The 23,188-nt window shown below is 41.8% G+C and overlaps 1 protein-coding gene across 2 annotated transcripts in view; it reads right to left on the bottom strand.

The window, feature by feature from the left end:
* The window catches only part of pcdh1b (protocadherin 1b), a 70,352-nt gene that overhangs the window by 39,607 nt on the left and 7,557 nt on the right, over window positions 1-23,188 (bottom strand). For both annotated transcript variants that reach the window (XM_060884553.1, XM_060884554.1), the window contains exon 3: window positions 18,942-21,116. In XM_060884553.1, the coding sequence (XP_060740536.1) occupies window positions 18,942-21,116 (2,175 nt within the window). The remainder of the gene's footprint in view (window positions 1-18,941; window positions 21,117-23,188) is intronic.

The raw sequence follows: 23,188 nt of genomic DNA, 5'->3' as shown, positions 1-23,188 counted from the left end.
CGTCCCCACGTAAAACTAATCCCGTCCGAATAGGGCTTAAGGGAGTTTTTCCTCCCCACAGTCACCTGAGTCACCTCAGACTTGCTCATTGGGGATAAATACATACACATTTATATATATATCTAATATTAATCTGGAATTTTGTATTATATTAATCTTTATATTATTCTTTATAATAACCTTTTGTTCTATGTTTATGTTCTGTAAAGCTGCTTTGAGACAATGTTAATTGTAAAAAGTGCCATACAAATAAAGTTGAATTAAACATAGAACACATGAAGACATGTGGGTTCCTGTGGTCCTCCACAGCTTCAGTCCACTTGGTTCTCCTGCAGTGGCCATGAGCTTATAGAACCTGAACCTGTGAATGAATGTGTAAATTTAATACTTAAAATAAACATCTGCAGATTTTGGTAAATTATCTTACACTTGAGAACAAATGGTTTTTCAGCAGTGTTGAGAACCCTGATATACACACTCAGGGATTCTAGTGTGCTACTTGGATTATGTTGTGATGAATTCATTCTAACATGGTTTCTATGTGGAAATATGCCATGTACCCCCACAGGGGAAAAAGAATTCTTGAGTGTTTAAGATTTAATTTTTTTTATTTTCTCAAATAAGTAACATGTTCCACTGTGTAGTCAGTCATCTTCACTAAGAGCTTTATCCTGGTCATGGTGGAGGTGGATCCAGGGATTATCCCGGGAATATTTAGTCTGATACCAGTACAACAAAGTCTCTCTCTCTCCCTCTCTCTCTCTCTCTCTCTCACTCTCTCTCTCACACACACACACACACACACACATATTTACACAGATGTAGCAACTCTGCTCACAGCTGCTAATGAATTCTTTTAAGATTTCTATCTAATCAGTTGAGATCATATAATTAAGACAAAGCAATGAGGGGAACACCCTCGTTTATCTGGAACACTCTCGTTTATCTGGAACACTCTCGTTTATCTGGAACACTCTGTTCATTCACTTACTCTACTCCGTCTATTAGCATCACGCTAATGAGGAATAATGATAATTGGATACAGGCTCCGCCCACTCTGTTACTGCAAGCATGCAATTAGGGGGAGTTATTGGACTAAAGAGTGATTGACATGTTAGCAAAGAACAAAACAAATCCTGCAACCCTAAGTACACACACACACACACACACACACACACACACAGTGATACTTTTAATTTATATGTTTAAGTTACTGTCCCTGTCCAGTAGACAATTATTCTACAGCAGCTCTTACAAAGATATCAGAAGTTAGAAATATGTCAACCTTATAACCCAACAAATACACACACACACACACACACACCCACACACACACTGAACTGTGTGTTGAGTTATTGCTGCTTGTTGATTGATTGATGAAGACTGAAGTAGTCACAGTGATTCTCTCTCTCTCTCAGACACACACACACACAACATCTATCCATCCATCACTCTGCTCAATTTCTATCCATCCGTTTGCCATTCATCTCCCCATCTGTCAGTGTTAAGTGCCTGAGCTTACTGAATGGTTGCCTAACACAGCACATTATTTACAATTGCCTGTCCCACGTTAACATTTTGAGGAAGAACCACATACAGGTGATGGTCAGGGGTGCACATACTTTTGACCATATTATATAGGTATTTGTCTATAAATATAGGTATATAATATATAGCTTCTGATTAGCTTCTTATCAGGAGACCCAGAGGCCCTGAATAGACCGTCTCAGAACAAACTGTTTCTCTGAGCTGTTTTATTAATCCTGTTCTAATCCTCATCATAATTCCTCAATCACACAATAAAGACTGTGTATTGTATATGTGTGTGTGTATGTGTGTGTGTGTGTGTGTGTGTGTGTGTGTGTGTGTGTGTGTGCGATATTGGGGGATTTTCCTGTAGGTCAGTGTTGGATTTACAAAAGCTACACTCAGAGCCTGCAGCTTAGCCTCAGGAGCCTTATGAGCACACACACACACACACACACACACACACACACACACACACACACACACACACACACTGACTTTGAGACATTACAAAATGATGATGTGAATTTAAAAGCACCCTGTTCTGTTTATTGATAAATGAAAAGAATGAAAAGATATAAATATGTAAAGATGGGGAGGAGGATGGGAATAAAGATGGATAGATAAAAAGAAAACTTGAAAAACAGGAGAAAATAAAGAGAAAAAGCCAGAAGGAATGAAGGCAAAAACAGGACGGAAAGAATGTTTGGATAAAGACCTGTGCTTGGGAAAAGACAGACTGAGAGTGAGACAGGTGCAGGTTATCATAGGCAGGGATTAGCCTCTTCTCTGTCTGTCTATTAGTTCCGTGTGTGTGTGTGTGTGTGTGTGTGTGTGTGTGAGTGTATCTATAACATGGGTTTGCATATCAATGTCATTATGCACACAGTAGTAGCTAACAGTAGTTAGTATACACACACACACACACACACACACACACACACACACACACACACACACACACAGCATCAATACTAATCTCCCTGTGGAAGCGTTACTACGGTGATACACGTCTGGCATGGCGTAGACTGCGCAGTGATATTGATCATACAACCTTCTGACAGCTCAGAGATCGACCCACAATCCCATGTGGCTCTTACACACTTCCTGTTTCACCAGACAGGCACAGGACAGACGGACAGGGAGACAGAAAGACATATGAAGACAGGCAGACAGACAGATAAGTAATCAGACAGACGGGTCTATGCTGCACTTATAGTGTAAACACCTCCCACTGCTGTGTCTCCTCCCACTTATAGTGTAAACACCTCCCACTGCTGTGTGCCCTCCCTCTTATAGTGTAAACACCTCCCACTGCTGTGTCTCCTCCCTCTTATAGTGTAAACACCTCCCACTTCCAATCAGTTACAGTGTAGAACCCTCCCTTAGGTGACACAGGATAACTGTGTGTGTGTGTGTGTGTGTGTGTGTGATATGCTATCAGTGTTATGCTCATTAGCTGATTAGCTAGCAAACCTCTTTTGTAGCAAATTTATATGGTCCCTGACTTGAGCTGACATTTCAGACCATGACCATGAGCTGAGATTCTTACTCAGACAAGAGGAACACACACACACAGGAAGTGGAGAGTGAGAGAGTGATATGTGGAGGTAAATGGAGTGTGAACAGTGAGAGAGAGGGTTAGTGATGCGTATTTCTCCAAAACCCTTCAAACTCTATCAGAACTCAATTACTGCCCCCTTTACACACACACTGCCCCCTACTACACACACACACACAGCTCTCAGGAGGATGAATGACACGCCACTGAACTACACTGGCTCGGCATCTCACACACACTCCTCCTGTCACTTTCACTCTCAGGTTAGTCAGTAATGTGTGTCATGAAAGTGTCCTGGAAAACCAAAATTTTCTACTCTGTCACTTCTGAGGTGATGTTCTCACAGCATGGGATCTCTCTCACACACACACACACACACACACACACACTCTTGAGAATATATTAATAAATCTGTTGGTGTGTGTTAATCTCACACTGAACTGTAGTGTGATGTTCAGACTCCTATTTTACTTCAACTACACAATCAGCTAGACTAGCAACAGTAAAAGAAACTAAGATTTAAATGTCTACATTAAGAAAAGAGCACAGAATTATAAAGTTAGCATGGATTAGTAGATGTGATAAAAACATTAAATCGTGAACTGTTTCCTGTTTTATTTTCTTTAGGTAGTTTTGAGTTTAGTGAAACAGTGAAGATGCAGATTGATATGTGAGATGTAGTCACATGCTCGTTGATTATTTTCTTCTAACATCAGAAGTGTTTTATTCCTCTTAATCTACAGCTATTTAAATGATTGCAAATTTATTTATAAACAACTATTTCTCTATATAAATCTTTTATTTATTTACAGTAACATTGTGAAACAGGTTAAATCAGATCTTAGCTCTGCGGTGTCTAATCTGCTTGTGGATTGACTCTTCACTATAACACTATAAGAGGGAGGAGACACAGCAGTGGGAGGTGTTTACACTGACTGGTCCCTCTGAGTTACTTCCTGTTGTCATGCACATTATAGCAGCTTTAAACAGTCATTCAGCCACCAGCTCCTCTTTATTCTCCTCTTTATTCTCCTCTTTATTCTCCTCTTTAGGTTAATAAGAGAAATAAACTACATCTAACATTTTCTTTATCTGAAACACAAGACCTGATGACTACTTCATGTTCTAGCACAGAAGAACCTCCTACTGCAGTGAGGAGGTGTGGAATAAAGTGCATAAGAGAGCGAGAGAGAGAGAGAGAGAGAGAGAGAGAGAGAGAGAGACCAATAGAGAGAGAGACAGAGCGAGAGAGACAGACAGAGAGCGAGAAAGAGACAGACAGAGAGCGAGAGAGAGAGAGAGAGAGAGAGAGAGAGAGAGAGAGAGAGATAGAGAAAGAAAGAGAGAGAGAGAGAGAGAGAGGGAGAGAGAGAGAGCGTGACAGTGCTGTTATATTTCTGTTGATAATAATGTCACAAATAAAGGTTAGGTGCATTCATCTTTGTGGCTGCTTCTCAAATCCGACACTAAAGAGCATGACAGAGCAGAGCACTGACTCTACTTTATAACCCCGATACAGTGGCTGTGTTCCAAATCGAGTTTTCAGATCACTTACTCAACACTGTAAGACATATCTAAATGATAGACTGGCTGTGTTCTAAATCTAATTTTAACATTGCTCATTTAATTCCTCTCTTACTGAACATGAGCTGTGTGTGTGTAGAGAGTTGAATCTGAATCTCTTACTTAGATACATTTCTCTCTCTGAGAGTCCTGGATTACAGGCGTTTATGAGTGTGTGAGTGTGTGTTCAGCTCTATGATATTAAAATGCTTACTGCTGAATTCTGTTTATTTTTTAAATTCTTATTTCACTACCTATGCACTGTGTGTAAGTGTGAGTGTGTTTGTATGAGTTTGTATGTGTATGTGAGTGTGAGAGTGTGTATGTGTTTGAATGTGTGAGTGTGTGTGAGTATATATGTTATTTTATGTGTGTGTGAGAGTGTGTGTGTGTGTATGTGAGTGAGTGTGTATGTGTGTGAGTGTATATGTGTGTGTGAGTGTGAGTATGTATGTGTGTGTGAGTGTGTGTATGTGTGTGAGTGTGTGTGTATGAGTGTATATGTGTATGTGTGTGAGTATATGTGTGTGAGTATGTGAGTGTGTATGTGTGTGTGAGTATATGTGTGAGTGAGTCTGTATGTGTATGTGTATGTGTGTGTGAGTGTGTGTGTGAGTATATGTGTGTGAGAGTGTATGAGTATGTGTGAGTGAGTGTGTGAATGTGTGTGAGAGAGTGAGTATGTATGTGTATAAGTGTGTGTGTATGTGTGTGAGTATGTGTGAGTTTGTATGTGTGTGAGTGTGTATGTGTGTGTGTGTGTGTGTGTGTGTGAGTGTGTATGTGTGTGTGAGTGTCTATATGTGTCTGTTTATGTATGAGTGTGTGAGAGTGTGAGTGTGTGTGTTTTGAGAGTGTATGAGTATGTGTTAGTATGTGTGTGTGTGTGTGAGTATGTGTGTAATTGTGTGAGTGTGTATGTATGTGTGTTTGTGTGTGAGTATGTGTGTGATTATGTATGTGTGTGTGAGTGTATGTGTGTGTGAGTGTATGTGTGTGTGAGTGTATGTGTGTGTGTGTATGTGTGTGTGAGTGTATGTGTGTGTGAGTGTGTATATGTGTGTGAGTGTATGTGTGTGTGAGTGTGTATATGTGTGTGAGTGTATGTGTGCGTGAGTTTGTATGTACGTGTGTTTGTGTGAGTGTATTTGTGTGTGTGAGTGTATTTGTGTGTGTGAGTGTATGTGTTTGTGAGTGTATGTGTGTGTGTGAGTGTATGTGTGTGTGAGTGTATGTGTGTGTGTGAGTGTATGTGTGTGTGAGTGTGTATATGTGTGTAAGTGTATGTGTGTGTGTATATCTGTGTGAGTGTATGTGTGCGTGAGTTTGTATGTACGTGTGTTTGTGTGAGTGTATTTGTGTGTGAGTGTAGGTGTGTGTGAGTGTATTTGTGTGTGTGAGTGTATGTGTGTGTGAGTTTGTATGTACGTGTGTTTGTGTGAGTGTATTTGTGTGTGTGAGTGTATTTGTGTGTGTGAGTGTATGTGTGCATGAGTTTGTATGTATGTGTGTTTGTGTGAGTGTATTTTTTGCGTGTGAGTGTATTTGTGTGTGTGAGTGTATGTGTGTGTGAGTTTGTATGTACGTGTGTTTGTGTGAGTGTATTTTTTGTGTGTGAGTGTATGTGTGTATGAGTGTATTTGTGTGTGAGTGTATGTGTGCGTGAGTTTGTATGTACGTGTGTTTGTGTGAGTGTATTTTTTGTGTGTGAGTATATGTGTGTGTGAGTGTATTTGTGTGTGTGAGTGTATGTGTGCGTGAGTTTGTATGTACGTGTGTTTGTGTGAGTGTATTTTTTGTGTGTGAGTATATGTGTGTGAGTGTATTTGTGTGTGTGAGTGTATGTGTGCGTGAGTTTGTATGTACGTGTGTTTGTGTGAGTGTATGTGTGTGAGTGTATGTGTGTATGAGTGTATGTGTGTGTGAGTGTGTACACTAAGCCTTATTTGGCTTCCATTAGCCAAGCTGCATTCACTAATCTCACAAAACTGCAAATCTGATGGAAGATGGAAAAGAACTTGGAGGAAATGTGTCTTCTGTCGCTCTGTCTCTCTATCTATCTGTCCGTCTCTTTAATCGTTTATATTTCCTGTTTGTCTCTTTATCATTCTGTCTGTCTGACTGTCTCTAACTGTCTATATGTTCTGTTTGTCTCTCTGTCTAACTTCTTTTGTGTTCATATGAGTGTGAAATGGAATTTACCCTGTGACAAACACACACACACACACACACACACACACACACACATACACACAGAGTGTATAATTGTATAGAATGCTGACACAATAACAAACTTGTAAAGAACTTTGTGTATTTGGTTGTGGTCATCAGTGTCCTGTTCTTCTGTGTGTTTGATGAAGTTATGAAGTTCAGTACAGTGACAGGAGACGCAGCAGTGTAATGTGTCACATCCCAGAGCTGAGAGACAGAGATGTTGTAGTGCAATTTAGAACAAATCTGGAGGGACAGAAAGTTTCAGACAGACAATAAAGAGAGAACAAGTGCTGCAGTAAAGATCCTGAGCAGTGAAATGAAATGAACAGATAGATTAACAGATGGAAATCCATCAGCACATCAGCAGAAATCCAACATCTGACTCACTGCAGTGTATCAAGTTGAACTCCTAATAACGGGTGCCAATACTTATGGACACAAATGTAGTGGTGAATCAATTCAATACTGCAGTTGATCAAAAGTGTATCCAAAAATATTACACATTCTTATTTATACAGTATCTTTTAACAAATATTGGCATATTAGTGTGTGAAGAAAGGACACACACACACACACACACACACAACAGCAAGAACAGAGGGCAGATTTAAGGGCCGTAAACTAAACGCTTCAGAAGCAGAGTGGATAAATGTCACGCTTTCATGAGTGCCTTCAGGGGCTGTGTGTGTGTGTGTGTGTGTGTGTGTGTGGGTTCTTCACACACACTTTTAAAAATCTTCAGCTCTTTCACCCAGTCAGAACTGAGAGAACAAAATCTACATCAGTGCTTTTAAGAAAGATCCCCCCCACACACACACATGTGCACACACACACACACACACACACACACACACACGTGCACACACACATACAGGCGGTAAAATTTTAGATGTTTTCAGCTGGAACCGTGTAAACTTTTAAAACACATTTGAACTGAAAAGACTAACTTTTTATTAATCTTTGTTCTATATTCATGTTGAATATGTTATAGTTTCTATAATAATAGAGAAACTGATTAAAATAATCGTAATCCCAGAGACAGAGTTCATGTATACGACCGCAAGACTTTATTAAAGTACAGAAATCGTGCAACAACCAACCTGCACAATGATGTGTTGGAAAGGCTTCATGACCTCAGCTTGCTGCGGAGACCAGGCCTCCAGACCTTGGCGTTGCCTGACGCCGGTGACCGGGAGAAGGAAGCAGAAGCGCGCTCAGCTAGCGGATGTCCGTGCTAGGCTAAAAACAAACCCTAGCCGGCTGGCTTTCCCGTCCATTCTACTCTCAAATGTTTGCTCAATGGACAATAAACCCGACTACATCCGACTTGAGCGAACAACGCGGTGAGTTTAGAAACTGCTGCGTTTTTGTTTTTACGGAGATCTAGATCAGAGACAGAGTCCCAGACTCGCCATTCAGCTGGATGGGATCTGTGTAGTAAGACTTGTGGTGGTGGTGTGTGTAGTTGTAATATCTCTGTGCTTGTTTCTAGCTACTGTTCATTGTTAGTGGAGTTTGTGACTGTTAGATGCAGCCATTTTATTTACCAGGGGAATTCACCACGGTTTTTACCACAGTCACCCATCTCAGACACTCAGGCCACATCACTGTTATGCTAATTCCAGACCACTTGTCAGATGCTCTAAACCGGTTCACCTGAAGCAGGTGAAACCCTGGGAGGCAGGAGCCACCTCTGCTCTTCAGGACTGTTTTGAGTGCACTGACTGGAACATGTACAGGGAGGCTGCAGCCAATGGTGATTCCAACTTGGAGAAGTACACGGCATCAGTGACCAATGACATCGGCAAGTGCATTGATGATGTGTCCGTCTTCAAGACCATCACCACATGCTCCAACCGTGGATGACTGCTAAAGTGCGTGCCATGCTAAGTCTTGAGACTTCAGAGCAGGGGACAGGACGGCCCTAAGAATAGCGAGGGCCAAACTGTCCTGAGCCATCAGAGCAGCAAAGTGCGTACACGCCCAGAGAATCCACATCCACAGGACAGCAGAGACATTCAGTGCATCTGGCATGGCATCCCAGCAATTACGAACTACAAGACAGCTTCACCTGTCTTTGTCAGTGACACCTCACCCCAGATGTGCTAAATGACTTCTATGCTCTGTCTGAGGTGTGGAACAACGTAGCAGCATGGAAAACCCCAAATGACCATCTATGTAGAGTTAACCAATGGAAGAACCAGACAACACACCCATGGACCAGATAACATTCCTGGCAGGGTGCTCATGGAATGCTCAGAACAACAACACTGCTCAGGGAAATGTTGAACAGCTAGTGATTGTCAGTGAAGACATCTGCTATCTGTTTAACATTTCCCTGAGCAGTGCTGTTGTTTCTATGTGCCTCAAGACAACCACCATCATCCCCGTGCAAAAGAAGTCAATGTCATGCCTCACACACGTCTGGTCACACTCGCACCAATCGTGACAAAGTACTTTGAGAGACTCGTTTTGAGGCACTTCAAACCCATCTACCACCCTCACTGAACCCCATACAGTTTGCATATCAGCCAAACTGCTTTATGGACAATGCCATTGCCACGACCCTTCATCTGGCCCTCACCCACCTGGACAATAAAGACATGTATGTACGAATGCTGTTCATAGTCTTCAGTTAAGAATTCAACACAATCATCCCACAGCACCTGACTGAGAAGCTGGGCCTGCTGGGCCTGTACAACTCCCCCTGCAACTGGATCCTGGACTTGAGAGACCTCAATGAGTTTGAATAGGTAACAGCATCTCAGGGAGTCCCTCAGGGCTGCATGCTCAGCACACTGCTGTTCACTTTGCTGACTTACGACAAGTTCACAGATGACATGACCATGCTGGGTCTCATCAGTAAGAACGACGAGTCAGCATACAGAGAGGAGGTGCAACAGCTAACTGCCTGGTGTAGAGCCAACAACCTGTCTCTGAATGTTGATAAAACTAAAGAGATGGTTGTTGACTTCAGAGGAGCACAAAGTGACCACTCTCCTCTGAACATCAACAAATCCTCCATAGAGATCGTCAAGAGCACCAAATTTCTTGGTGTTCATCAAGCAGAGAATTTCACCTGGTCACTCAACACCAGCTCCATCACCAAGAAAGACCAACAGCATCTCTACTTCCTACAAAGGCTGAGATGCACATCTCCCTCCCCCTATCCTGACAACGTTTTACAGAAGGACCATCAAGAGCATTGTGAGCAGCTGCGTCTGGTTTGGGAACTGCACCATCTCAGATCACAAAACCCTGCAGCGGTTAGTGAGGACAGCTGAGAAGATCATTGGAGTCTCTCTTCCCTCTATCATGGAATTCGAAAAGCCAACAGCATTGTGGATGTCCTTACACACCCCTCACACACACTCTTCACCACACACTCTCCATCTCACACACTCTTCACCACACACTCCCCTCCCACACACTCTTCACCACACACACACCCCTCACACACACTCTTCACCACACACACTCTTCACCCCACAGACACCCCTCACACACCCCTCACACACACTCTTCACCACACACACTCTTCACCCCACAGACACCCCTCACACACCCCTCACACACACTCTTAACACCACATACCCCTTGCACACACTCTTCACTATCCTGCCATCCAGAAAAAAGGTACAGAAGCATTCTGGCCCTCACAACCAGACTGTCTCAGTGTTCTAACATCTCAGTGTTCTAACATCTCAGTGTTCTAAAGGCTCAATGGTATAACGTCTCAGAAATATTATGTCTCAGTGTTTTAACATGTCAGTAAGAACACGTTGTCTCAGGGTGTTACTTTTTACTTAACAATGCTGGTAAACTAGCTCCTTATTCAGCTTAGTTGAGACATTAACACCAGGAGAAATCAGATTTTGAAAATGTTGAAATGTCATTAACCAGCTAGCTTAGCATGCTAATTAGTGTTATTCCAGGAACAAAGAATCACATGTGCTAGCAGGCTGGCTAACATTAGACTATAATCTTTTCAAATTAAAATGTGTTTAATGTTAAGGACTACATGAAGATTAGTAAAAGTTTCACACAATTTGTATTTGTTGTCCTGTTGATGATCCCCCCCCCCAACCCCCCCAACCCAGTCATTTATTGTGCAGTGTTTACAACGGCGAGGGAGAGATAAAATTTGAGGCTGAGCTCATCTGTCACACAGCAATCCCAGGGCTGCATGGACACACTCATTTATGACAGAGAGAAAGGGAGCGAGCGAGCGCGAGAGAGAGAGAGAGAGAGAGAGAGAGAGAGAGAGAGAGAGAGAGAGAGAGAGAGAAAGAGATGTGTGTGTGGGGGGTGTGTGTGTGCGTATGTATGTGTGTGTTAATTAAAGGATGCTAGCAGAACGTTTTGGGAGGCAGACGTGCCGTACGCTCTCCGTCCTGCCTAATCTCCAAGGACACTACATTAAAAACGACACCTAATTAAACCCCTCAGGATCCCACTGCTGCTTAAGGAATGAGCTATGAGTTCCTCACACACACACACACACACACACACACACACACACACACACACACACACCCCTCTAATATCCCTCAGGAAGAAGAACCTATCAGTGAGCACTTTGTTTAGCAAATTAATAATCTGTCAATAATTCAGGCAAAAATAAAAAATAAAAACACGTCGACCGTCAGTCTGACGTTGTAAACTATAGCAACAAAATCGGACTCAGGATCTGAATTTATTATATTTTAAAAGGATGATTTTATAACAAATGTTTTGTATAACTGCATTATGGGGAAAATAAATGAAGGCACATATAAAAGATATTTTTAGAACAGTGACCTGATGAACAGTTCTGAGTGCAGAATGATGTTGGTGTCATTATTTTAGACAAACAACCAACATCAGATACTCATGACTACACATCTTCATATCTGCTCTCGAAACTTTTAGAAAAAAATCATGGTGAAAGCTAAAAATCTGGGTATGAAGATAAATTAGGTGCTAATGCTCTCTCTCTGTCTCTAACTCTCTCTCTCTGTCTCTCTCTCTCTGTCTCTCTCTCTCTGTCTCTCTCTCTCTGTCTCTAACTCTCTCTCTCTGTCTCTCTCTCTCTGTCTCTCTCTCTCTGTCTCTAACTCTCTCTCTCTGTCTCTCTCTCTGTCTCTCTCTCTCTCACTCTCTCTCTGTCTCTCTCTCTGTCTCTCTCTCTCTCTCTCTGTCTCTCTCTCTCTGTCTCTCTCTCTCTCTGTCTCTCTCTCTGTCTCTCTCTCTCTGTCTCTCTCTCTCTCTCTCTCTCTCTCTCTCTCTCTCTCTATGTCTCTCTCTCTCTCTCTCTCTCTCTCACACACACACAATCTCTCATACTAATCTCTACTGACACCATGATGCAGTTCTTCAAAGAACATTTGGAACTTAAAGTTCTCACATATGGAGTGTCCTAATACACACTGTAAAATACACAACAACCAGAACAACTAATCTACTAAAGCTCTCAGGTCAGATTTCAGATGAAGAACAGTACAGAAGAAGTTGTGATTTAATCTCTTTTACTCAGGATGTGATCTTTATATCAATATCAGGAAATCTGAGACAGATGATGGTAAAGTTCTGATCTCAGTGTCTAGGAGGAGATCAAACTCACAGGACAACTACAGATATGCTGGTGGTGATGGATAAATGTAAACAAATTGTGTGATTAAAAAGACGAGCGGTTTGTTGAACGGCAGCAGAGAGAACGTCTCCATAATGTCTCATTGTACTTTACCTCAAGGTGCGATGTGACACAGAGAGAAATTAAGGATGAATAACAGCTTGCAGACATGTAGCTACTGTAGCTAATTTGGATTCGAATCCTCTGTTCATTGTTTATTTTACTTTACAAAGTGAAATTCTTACATCCTTTCCAGTCAAAGAGTGGACGGGCTTCACACTGTCTCACACTTGTCTCATACTGTCTTACGCATTCTCACCCATTCGCACACTGTCACACACATTCTCACACCATCTCACACTGTCTCACACTCACACCATCTCACACTGTCTCACACTGTCTCACACTTGTCTCATACTGTCTTACGCGTTCTCACCCATTCGCACACTGTCACACACATTCTCACACCATCTCACACTGTCTCACACTCACACCATCTCACACTGTCTCACACTTGTCTCATACTGTCTTACGCATTCTCATGCATTCGCACACTGTCACACACATTCTCACACCATCTCACACTCACACCATCTCACACTGTCTCACACTTGTCTCATACTGTCTCACACATTCGCACACTGTCTCTCACATTCTCACACATCTCACACTGTCTCACACATCTCACGCTGTCTCACACATCTCACGCTGTCTCACACATCTCACACTGTCACACACATTCTTACTGTCTCACACGTTCTCACACATTCGCCCAGTGTTACACACATTGTCACACATTTGTACACTGTTTTACACACTGTCTCACACTGTCTCACACTGTGTACTAGAGATTTCAGCCCAGGAGTTTATCAGGATCTTGTACAGTGATAAGTAAGAACCTTAACACACCTCTGAATTTACACAGTAAGCCTGGATAAAGTGGTGAAGTTTGTGTCTGTAGAGTGTCGAGTGTGTGAGCAGTTTTAAAATGCTTGTTAAAGAAATGTTTAAATAAAAAACATTCATTTTAAAGCATAAAAAGATTAAAAGCTTAAACAAACTTTCAACTATTTGAGAATTCAGCAAAGTACGGCGTCTCATTTTTAGCTTTTTAAGTTTTCATACAGTAAAATAATTTGGTATGAATAGTAATATATTTAAACCCTAAGCTAAAAACTAATAAAGTGGAGTGTGTGCAGCAGAGTGTGTTAATAAAACATTAACACAATAAAACCACAGAGGTTCTATTTCATAAAGAAACACTTTAATCACACTATACATGTAAAATCTTCAGTTACTGACTTACAATCATTATCAAAAACCACTGACCCACTATGTACACCCTGTGTGTGTGTGTGTGTGTGTGTGTGTGTGTGTGTGTGTGTGGAGTCTGGGGAGTTGGTAATTGTGTGTTTAGTGCATGTTGTCTCTGTTCTGTTTTATGTAACTGAATTGGCTTCTTCTTGACTGGTGGCAAATACACACACACACACACACACACACACACACACACACACACACACACACACTTCAAATATATAAATATGTAAAATTCAAGCTAGAATGTGGTAGAAATATTACCTCCTGTGACCTGCAAATGACCCTGAGTGACCTTTGACATCTGAGCTGACTACCTGTCCACAAAGCAGGTGTGTGTTGTGATTGTGCCAGGCTGCTAACATATGGTGTGTGTGTGTGTGTGCGCGCACGCACGCACTTGTCATTGGCGCCCTCATGTAGTGCTATTTATAGCTAACTGGTGATGTTTGTCACACTGCTTCCAGTTCAGAGGTTCAGTCTGGTCTTGGTTTTACTTCTGGTAACATCTATAGACCGTCTCCGTCCGTCCGTCCGTCCGTCCGTCCGTCCGTCCGTCCGTCCGTGAATTTAGAACCGTGTTCTGGAACCACTTTGATGTTCTGAGATGGCTAATGGTTATGGTTTTACAGGCAATATGTGTGTGTGTGTGTGTGCGTTTGTGTGTGCGTGCATGTGTGTGCGTGTGTGCGTTTGTGTGTGTGCGTGTATGCGTGCGTGTGTGTGTGTGTGTGCGTGTGTGTGCGTGTGTGTGCATGCGTGTGTGTGCGTGCGTGTGTGTGTGTGCGTGTGCGTGTATGTGCATGTGTGCGTTTGTGTGTGTGCGTGTGTGTGCATGCGTGCGTGTATGTACGTGTGTGTGCATTTGTGCGTTTGTGTGTGTGTGCATGTGTGTGTATGTGTGCGTGTGTGTGCATGTGTGTGTTTGTGTGTGTGTGTGCGTGTGCACAAGTGTGTAAGAGAGAAACAGCTTGATGTTGCTCCTCCCTCAAGGCCATCCGCTATTGTCATCTGGCATCTGCTGAAATCACACCTGGCCACACACACAAACACACACACACAAACACACACACACACACACACAAACACACAAACACACACATGCACTACAAAGATACTGAAACACACCATCAATTTTAATTAAACATTTATTCCAAACACACTGTTCTCCTCATACACACAGCACACCTCACTAAACTGATTCATGAACCACAGGAGGATTTTACATCCATCCACATCTCAGAACTACAACAAATAAAACTGACCACAGCAACAGATTTGAATAAAAACCCAAATCTAGAAGCAGATACATCTGGAGAAGAGCTGCTAGATCCAATAAAGAAAGCAAAGATTGAGCCACAGTGAGATCTATAGACACTGATAAGTGCTTTAGAACAAGTTTCACATAAAGAATAAACAGTGAAAGATCTACTGGATCATGTGCAGGTGATCCCTGATCCCTGATCCCTGATCACTGGACCTCTGCTAATAAACAGAAATGGAATTTTAAACTTTCTATTCTAAATGCTTTTATTTATAATTAATAATAATAATAATAATAATAATAATAATAATAATAATAATAGTAATAATAATAATAATAATCAAATCGAATCAAAACAAGACCCTAAAAGAACAAGAACACAAATATGATCTAGAACCTCAACTAGATTTAGTACCACAAGAGTTTTAACTAAAAGTGTGACTACTTTTATTAATATAGTGTGTTTTATATATCCACATGAACTACATATACTGAAATTCACTGGACCCTGCTACACACACACACACACACACACACACACACACACACACACAGGTGATTTGTGTGTGCTAACTGATTTGGTCTCTCAGGAATGTACAGATTACACAGATGTAAAATGCCTCCTTTGTCTGTGTGTGTGTGTGTGTGTGTGTGTGTGTAGCAGAGTCAGTGTTCTTTGGCTTATCTATGATGTCAACCCAAACCCATGAAGTCTACAATGTTTTACTCAATGCTCATAAACATTGTGCAGTCCTGAACTCTTAACTTTACATCCTAGAGCCTGTTATATGAGAATTAAAGCTCTGTGAAATAGTGAGGTGACGTGTTACACAGTGAGGTAGTGAGATAATGTGCTCCACTCGTAGGGAGTAGTGTCTAAGGTAAGATTTAGAACACAGCCTTAGTGCTGTTTTGGAGCAGATGAGAACCTCAGTGTTGATGGAATTCCTGAACATGTTTGGAGGACTCAGGTGTGTCAATTTCTATGAACAAAACATGCCATCCATCTGTGTCGTGTGTGTGTGTGTGTGTGTGTGTGTGTGTGTGTGTGTGTGTGTTTCAGGTGGCACTGTAGCTTTAAGTGTTTCAACATCTATGCTGTGATCTGTCTTATCTGTGAGCAGCAGATCTGTAAGAGGTCATGATGAACTTAAGGTACAGTAATCCTCCTTTCACAGGAAGAAAAGAAAAATCAAAGGGGACACAGCGGTGTGTGTGTGTGTGTGTGTGTGTGTGTGTGTGGTGTGTGAATAAATAAATATGAAGTCCTCTTTATCCTCTTTCACCTACAATCCATCTCCACCTGCTCTTTGTGACTCAGCACACACGCACGCACGCACGCACGCACACACACACACACACACACACAGTCATTCCGTTTCCAAGACAACAGCGCTCTTAAAACAGAACACGTTGTTGGAATTTCAATGGCCTGTAAGGCCAGGGAAAAGAATGGTGTGTGTGTGTGTGTGTGTGTATGTGTGTGTGTGTGTGTGTGTGTGTGTGTGTGTGTGTGTGTGCGTGCGTGCGTGTGTGTGTGTGTGTGTGTGTGTGTGTGTGCGTGTGTGCTATTTGCCACCAGCCAACAAGAAACCAATTGAGTCACATAAAACGGGAACAGAGACATAACCTGCACTAAACACACAATCACCAACTCTCCAGACTGTGTGTTTGTGTGTGTGTGTGTGTGTGTGTGGGTGTGTGTGTGTGTGTGTGTGTGTGTGTGTGTGTTTGACGAATGAGTAAAGTGAAAGACAAACAGACGAGGCCTATGCAGCAGACGGGTGGAATATAAACGTCTGTTTGTGTTGTGTGTTTGAGTACAAAGGTGAAGTGTAGAGTTAATAATTCACACAATGTTAAATAAAAACAGTAAACGTGCAGCACTGGTCACCTTCGACTCCTCAACATCCCTGTGTGTGTGCTGTAGGGAACGAGGGATAGGTTTAGGGCACCAGCAGAACCTGAGCAGTTCTAGTTTGTTCTAACCAGTGTATAATTGTGGCACTGTGGTGTTTTGCACTGTAGAACCCTGTGGGAAAGAGAACAACCCGAGGACATGCACAGTGGGCCGCTGATGGTGTTTATTAGTGTTTAGAGTGTGTGTGGTTTGGGACACGCCCACTGTGTAGGTGTTTATGTGAAAAGCAAACTAAATCCATTATGCTCCCTAAATTAATGCAAACAATTCTCCAGTGAAGGAACCCGAGAGAACGGTGAAGGAGAAGAAGGAGTGTGTCGTCTAAAAAATGTGGAGCTTTAAACACTGTGTTATTGTGGTGGTGCTGCTAATTCTTAAGGACTAGGAAATAAAAACTAGACTTGGTGTCAAACATCTGATGTTTTGTGTGAATGGATTCAAACGTGTGAATGTTATTAATGTTGGTGATGAGATAAAAAAATAATACACAATAAAGAATAATTACCTTAAGTACCTTAATAAGTACCTTAAGATTTCATTTCAGACTCTGCTTACAGTCAGATCCACAAATGCACAGCCATATTAGAACTTTAACTTGTTTTTATTGAAATAGGAATTTCCTTTTAATTCTATAAAAAATATTTACACACAAACATACAGTGTCATGAATAACTGATGGAATAATATTCAAATAAATCACATGATGAGAAAAAAACAGAACAGAAATGGGACTGTGTGCAATTTAAAATCCATTCAGCTAACACACGATTACAGACAGCCTATAAGGCACACAGTGTGTGTGTGTGTGTGTGTGTGTGTGTGTGTGTGTGTGTGTGTGAACCCTGCTCACCCCCATGGTGCATACTCAATTACATTCATATTTTTTCCTGCGGCCTCCTGGTGGTTTAATCTGACAGGAGATCATTACGCTCAGTACAGACACAAAGTCCTCACCTTAAACCTGTCACTTTTCATCGTTTGTCTTTTTTCTGTTTCTGTCTCTGTGCACAAACAAGTCTATTGTGCATTTAAGGCTTGGTGGTTCACACTGTGTGAATTTTTACCAGCTGCTAGTGTAAAAGCTCTCGACTGAGAATATGTAGCATAAATAAACAACAATAACTTTATTACTGTTATGTACATTGTGCACAATCACTGACTCACTAATGAGTCCCAGGAATATTTCTGGCTTGCTTTTTGAAGCTGAATATAAATGTGGCACTGTGTCATGTTGTCTTGTTTAAAAGATTCATCCTGCTCAATACTCCAAATACAGTGCTGAATACTGAAGTAAATCATCTAACCGACTCTTAGCACACACATAAAGCCAAACGGCATGATTCACAGTTTAAAACTCGAGCTTGTGATGCACAATAAGATGCTATTTCCCATTATAGTCTCTAGACAAAATGTCCTCACGTATGTAGTTTTAATGAAGCCCGGCACTTTTTGTTTGTGAGTGTTACAAACCGTTAATCTCTATAAACAATTTACTTTGGTTCCAACAAAATAAAGACCAGGTAATTAAAGTGACAAAGTGTGTGTTAAGTGTGCTTTATGTTTAAACATTATTCACCTTAGTTCACACCTTTGTGCCCTTTTTATGCCCCTTTGATTGAGCAGTTTTAATCATCAAACAAGTGAAAGCAGTGATAAAGCAGTAAACCTAAAGGTTTAATAATTCTTCATATCAATTAAAAATAAATCGAACAAAGCCAATGTTGTATCCTTCATTATAAGAAAAAAGAGATAGCAGAAAGTGGCATGAAGCTGAATCTAAAGTGACAATGATTCTTAAATCTTCATGAATAAAATGAGTCCTGACATATGATCAGTTTGCACACCATATTTGAGGTTTTCATGATAGCTTTGGTTTGGATTTCAGTCCAAGACCCTAATACATCCCCTTAGTCCACAGAATATTGGTGTGATACCCCGCCATGCTTTGGAAATGATCTCCTACCTGTTTGGAGCTGTATTTCTGAGGGTTGGTCTTGTAGCTGTAATCCGAATACTGATCAGAACCAGTCGAGTTGCTGTCTCCGGTCCCTACGAAGGTGTTTGTAGCCGGAAGATCCTGAACAGCCTGGTGCTTTTTGGACGCTGAAGGGGACTGTGGCTGCAGCTGAATGGAAGGCAAAGGGGAGTTAGAACGATAGTGTCTCCCCAAATCTGGGCTTCCAGGAGGATAATTGAGGGGCAGATGTATCCTGGGACTATCATTGTCACTCATCAGATTGAAGTTTAAGCCTTTCTGAAGACTTGCCTCCTCATCCTCCTCTAAGGACTTTGCTGGTTTTGGAGATTTGCCCTTTTTGCTCTTTTTGCCCTTGCTGCTTTTGGTTCCTTGCTTGGGTGTGTAGAGATCTTTGGATTCTTTCTTCCCTGCTTGGTATCCACTTTTGGGTCCCTTCTGCAGACGGTGCTGGATAACAACCACCACCACAATGACCAGGATGACCCCAGCAATGCCTGCCAGGCTTCCATACACAATGTTGCTCTGCTGGACGCGGGCGTATTCTGGGTCACCAGCAATGTCCCTATCCAGAGGAGTGTAGAGGCTGTGGCCAACTAGTGACTCCACCAGTGTGATGTTTCCTATTGTCTCATTTACAAAGATGTGGACCAGTGCGATGGTGTGCTTGGCAGGTTTTCCCAAGTCACTGACTTTTACGACCAGGCGGTGAAGGCCATTATGCTTCCTTGTGAATTCTTTGATAAGTGTTATTTCACCACTTGTTGGAGAAATGCGAAAAAGTCCATGAGGGTTTCCACCCATGATGGTGTATTCTAACTCAGCATTCGATCCTGTGTCAATGTCCTCTGCTTCCACTTTCTCCACACGTGTATCTGGGCTTGTTAGTGGTTGGAGGAACTTGTATGAGGAGTTAGAAGGTTTGGTGACGAAAGGGGCATTATCATTTTCATCTAGGACGTTTATTGTAATTCCCACATAAGACGAACGAGGAGGATCACCTCCATCTACAGCTTTCAGACGGAATGTGTAGGTACTTTCCTTTTCTCGATCAAAGGAAATTCTTGAGAGGATAGTACATGTGCCGTTCTGAATCACAAACTTGCCGTTGTCTGGTTCTACCGATAAATGAACCTGAGCATTTTCACCTTTGTCCACATCCGTGACAGTGACCATTCCCACTGGACTGAGCGCAGGCATGTTTTCCAGCACAGAGAAAGTGTAGCCACTTAGCATAAACTTGGGATCATTGTCATTGCGATCAAGGACATTAACCACCACTGTTGCAGTTCCCCTCATGCTGGGAACCCCCTTATCAGAGGCTTCAACGTGAAACTCATAGCGTTCTCTCTGTTCACGGTCTAACTGGTCCATCACTCTGACCTCTCCTGTATTACGGTTGATTTCGAAGAGCCCCTTGATGGCTGAGTCTAAGATAATATTGTATGTGAGTTCTGCATTGGTGCCACTGTCTGCATCAGTGGCTGCTACATCCAAAACTTTATCACGTGGCTGATTCTCCTCTGGAAATTCCACCTCATACACAGAGGGAGAGAAAACTGGAGCGTTATCATTCACATCTGTTACTTGGACCTTTAGTGAGTTGGTGCTGGAAAGGGCTGGGTTTCCTGAATCAACAGCTACAATCTCAATCCTGTATTCTTTGACCCGTTCATAATCCAGTGGTGTTGTTGTCTGCAGGAAATACTTCCTCCGGCTTCCTGTGTCGGATGCTGAACGAAGCTGAAAAGGTACATCTCCCGCCACCACACAAGTCACCACTGCATTTTCACCCTCGTCTCGATCCGTCACTTCCACCAGAGCCACTGGAGTTCCTACAGGCATGTCCTCAGAAATGTTAGCAATTCCGTCCTCATGAGCCACCAGAGCAAATCCACGGATCCAGATGGACGGTTCATTGTCATTCTTGTCTTTCACTGTGATGGTCACCAGGACTTTGGAGGTCTTGGGCTGTGGGCCGTTGTCTTTAGCTTGGACGTAGAATTTCAGCAAATTCACATCCTCACGGTCCACTGGACCTTTGACGTAGATGATGCCAGTGTTTCGATCGATGCTGAGGAGGCGCTGGACCTGGGGCGATGGCAGATGGATAGTGTATGTGAGCATGCCGTTGTCTCCGACATCAGCATCATTGGCCTTCACCTAGTCCAAAAGAACAGAAAAAGGTTATATATCAATCTTAAAAAAAGAACAAGATGTTAATTTAGGGATCGGTGTGTGGTCACATGTTTTAAAGAGTAAAACCACAAATCAGTCTAACACCAAAAACAACCAAACATTAAACATTAAGACTGAATACAAACCAGACAGAATGATGTCATAAACTTGCCAAAGTTCTAACGGATACGTTGGGCATAGACAGAGCAGAAAGGCTCCAGAAAGGAAGTGGAGAAAGATCAAAACATATGAGTTCCAATTCAGTTTAATTCGATCCATTATCATCCATCTTTGTCTATATGAAGTAGAAATGATCTTCTCTGGTTAATGCAGATGGTGGAATTTAAAGGGTTAACTGTGTAGAATTATTAAACTAACAGTCTGTATAGTCTTGTGAAATATATAAAGGTGGAAAAAGGTTGAATTTGGTGGCGGTACAGAAAAATAACAAGGTCCTGAAAATGCCCTGAAACCTGATTCACAAGGAGAATAAAGCTTATCTTACTCTGGATGGTGTCAAAAATATTACCATGCACATTTAAAACAATGCTACAAATACGATAACCTAATATTCCCATTTACAAAATAACTCCAGATATCTGTGGTTATCATATCTGTTTTGAGGACAGTCAACAAACCGTCTAGTGTTGTTTTTGTCCTCTCTAAAGGTTATTCATACACAATTACCATGTATTTTTTTAAGGAATAGTGCTAAAATCTCTGAACTCCCATTTCATACCGAGCCTCTTGTATTTGAATAAAACACCAGAGTCTTAGCGTCTCTCTGTCCCTAAATGCAAAACAGTGACACGGTGTAACTTCCATCTCTCACATTTACCTGAGAATGAGATATAACACAATAATTAAAAATAATATTCCACCCAGTCAAGTGCGGTTTGTTTAATTCCAGCTGAAGGTCATCTGGATTTCCGTTCTCCATTACATTCTTTTCAAATAGAGTTTAAAAGAGAAAACGATCCATTCGAACGTGTAGTCTGCGTCATGCCGAGCGCTGGAACTGCTTCTGCTTAAGTGCTTCTGGTTTTAGCTGTGGATGAAACAGCACCATGCTTTGCTCTCTGTGTTACAGCACAATCTGGGACAGTCGTAAGATTATTCATGAGGCTTAAGTTATTATTGCTCTTCATGAGTCACTCTGCTTCATCCGCCAAACAAGCTGGGAATAAATTGTGCCTGATGCGTGTTTGAAGAGCGTCTCACCACAAACTGCATCACTTCGTCAGCACGTCTCGTCCAATCAAACTGTAAAAATTAAGCTGTTTTAATGCCGCCACAGTGCTGCAGAGAGGTTACGAGGCCTGGAGGACGAGGGAGATCTTCTCATATGCTTTTTTGAAAACAACTAGGTTTCATGGATTATTGTTGACTGAGAGATTAAACGGCTTTAAAATAATTTTATGTGTGAATGCTCGATGCGACTCAGCTCCAGGATCAGACGCTGGTTAATTCACTTACCATGTTTCAAAGAGACTCAATAATACTTCACTTGCAAGTCATTAAGTGAGGAGATTCAGTTCCTGGGTAAATGAGACTAGTCCTGACAATGTGGGATTAGATGTGTGTGTGGAGATGAAGCCTGGATTTCTGTTAAATAATGAATGACATATGAGCTGTAGCTCCTGTCACTCACTCTCACTCTCATTACACACACAGTGAACAGAACACACCTGTAAATTTACATTAAGGTAATGAAGAGTGTGTGGATTGTGTTTTTTATATAATACACCACACTCAAACTCACAAGAGACAGAATAATGATGTTCTCGCTCTCTCTGTTTCCTCCTAATCTCATCTGCCAACATGCCACTTCTTTCATCTAACACAGTCCAGTTAGTTGGTGAATCACATCAGAACTGCTGAAGATGAAGAATTTGTCCATGTTGAAGTTTGTTAGAAGAACATTTAGGAAGATGTTTATGCTTCTGCCTTCACAGGCCATCAGCTCACGAGTGCACTACAGCAGCATTAATTATCCACATAAAGTGATTTTATGAGTTAAACAGTGTGACTCACTATGAGTGTCAAAAACATCATAA

This window comes from Tachysurus vachellii, chromosome 13, assembly GCF_030014155.1.
Source record: "Tachysurus vachellii isolate PV-2020 chromosome 13, HZAU_Pvac_v1, whole genome shotgun sequence".
NCBI classification, from domain to species: domain Eukaryota; kingdom Metazoa; phylum Chordata; class Actinopteri; order Siluriformes; family Bagridae; genus Tachysurus; species Tachysurus vachellii.
The sequence above is the reverse complement of the archived record's forward strand: the minus strand, read 5'-3'. Positions and strand labels throughout refer to the sequence as shown.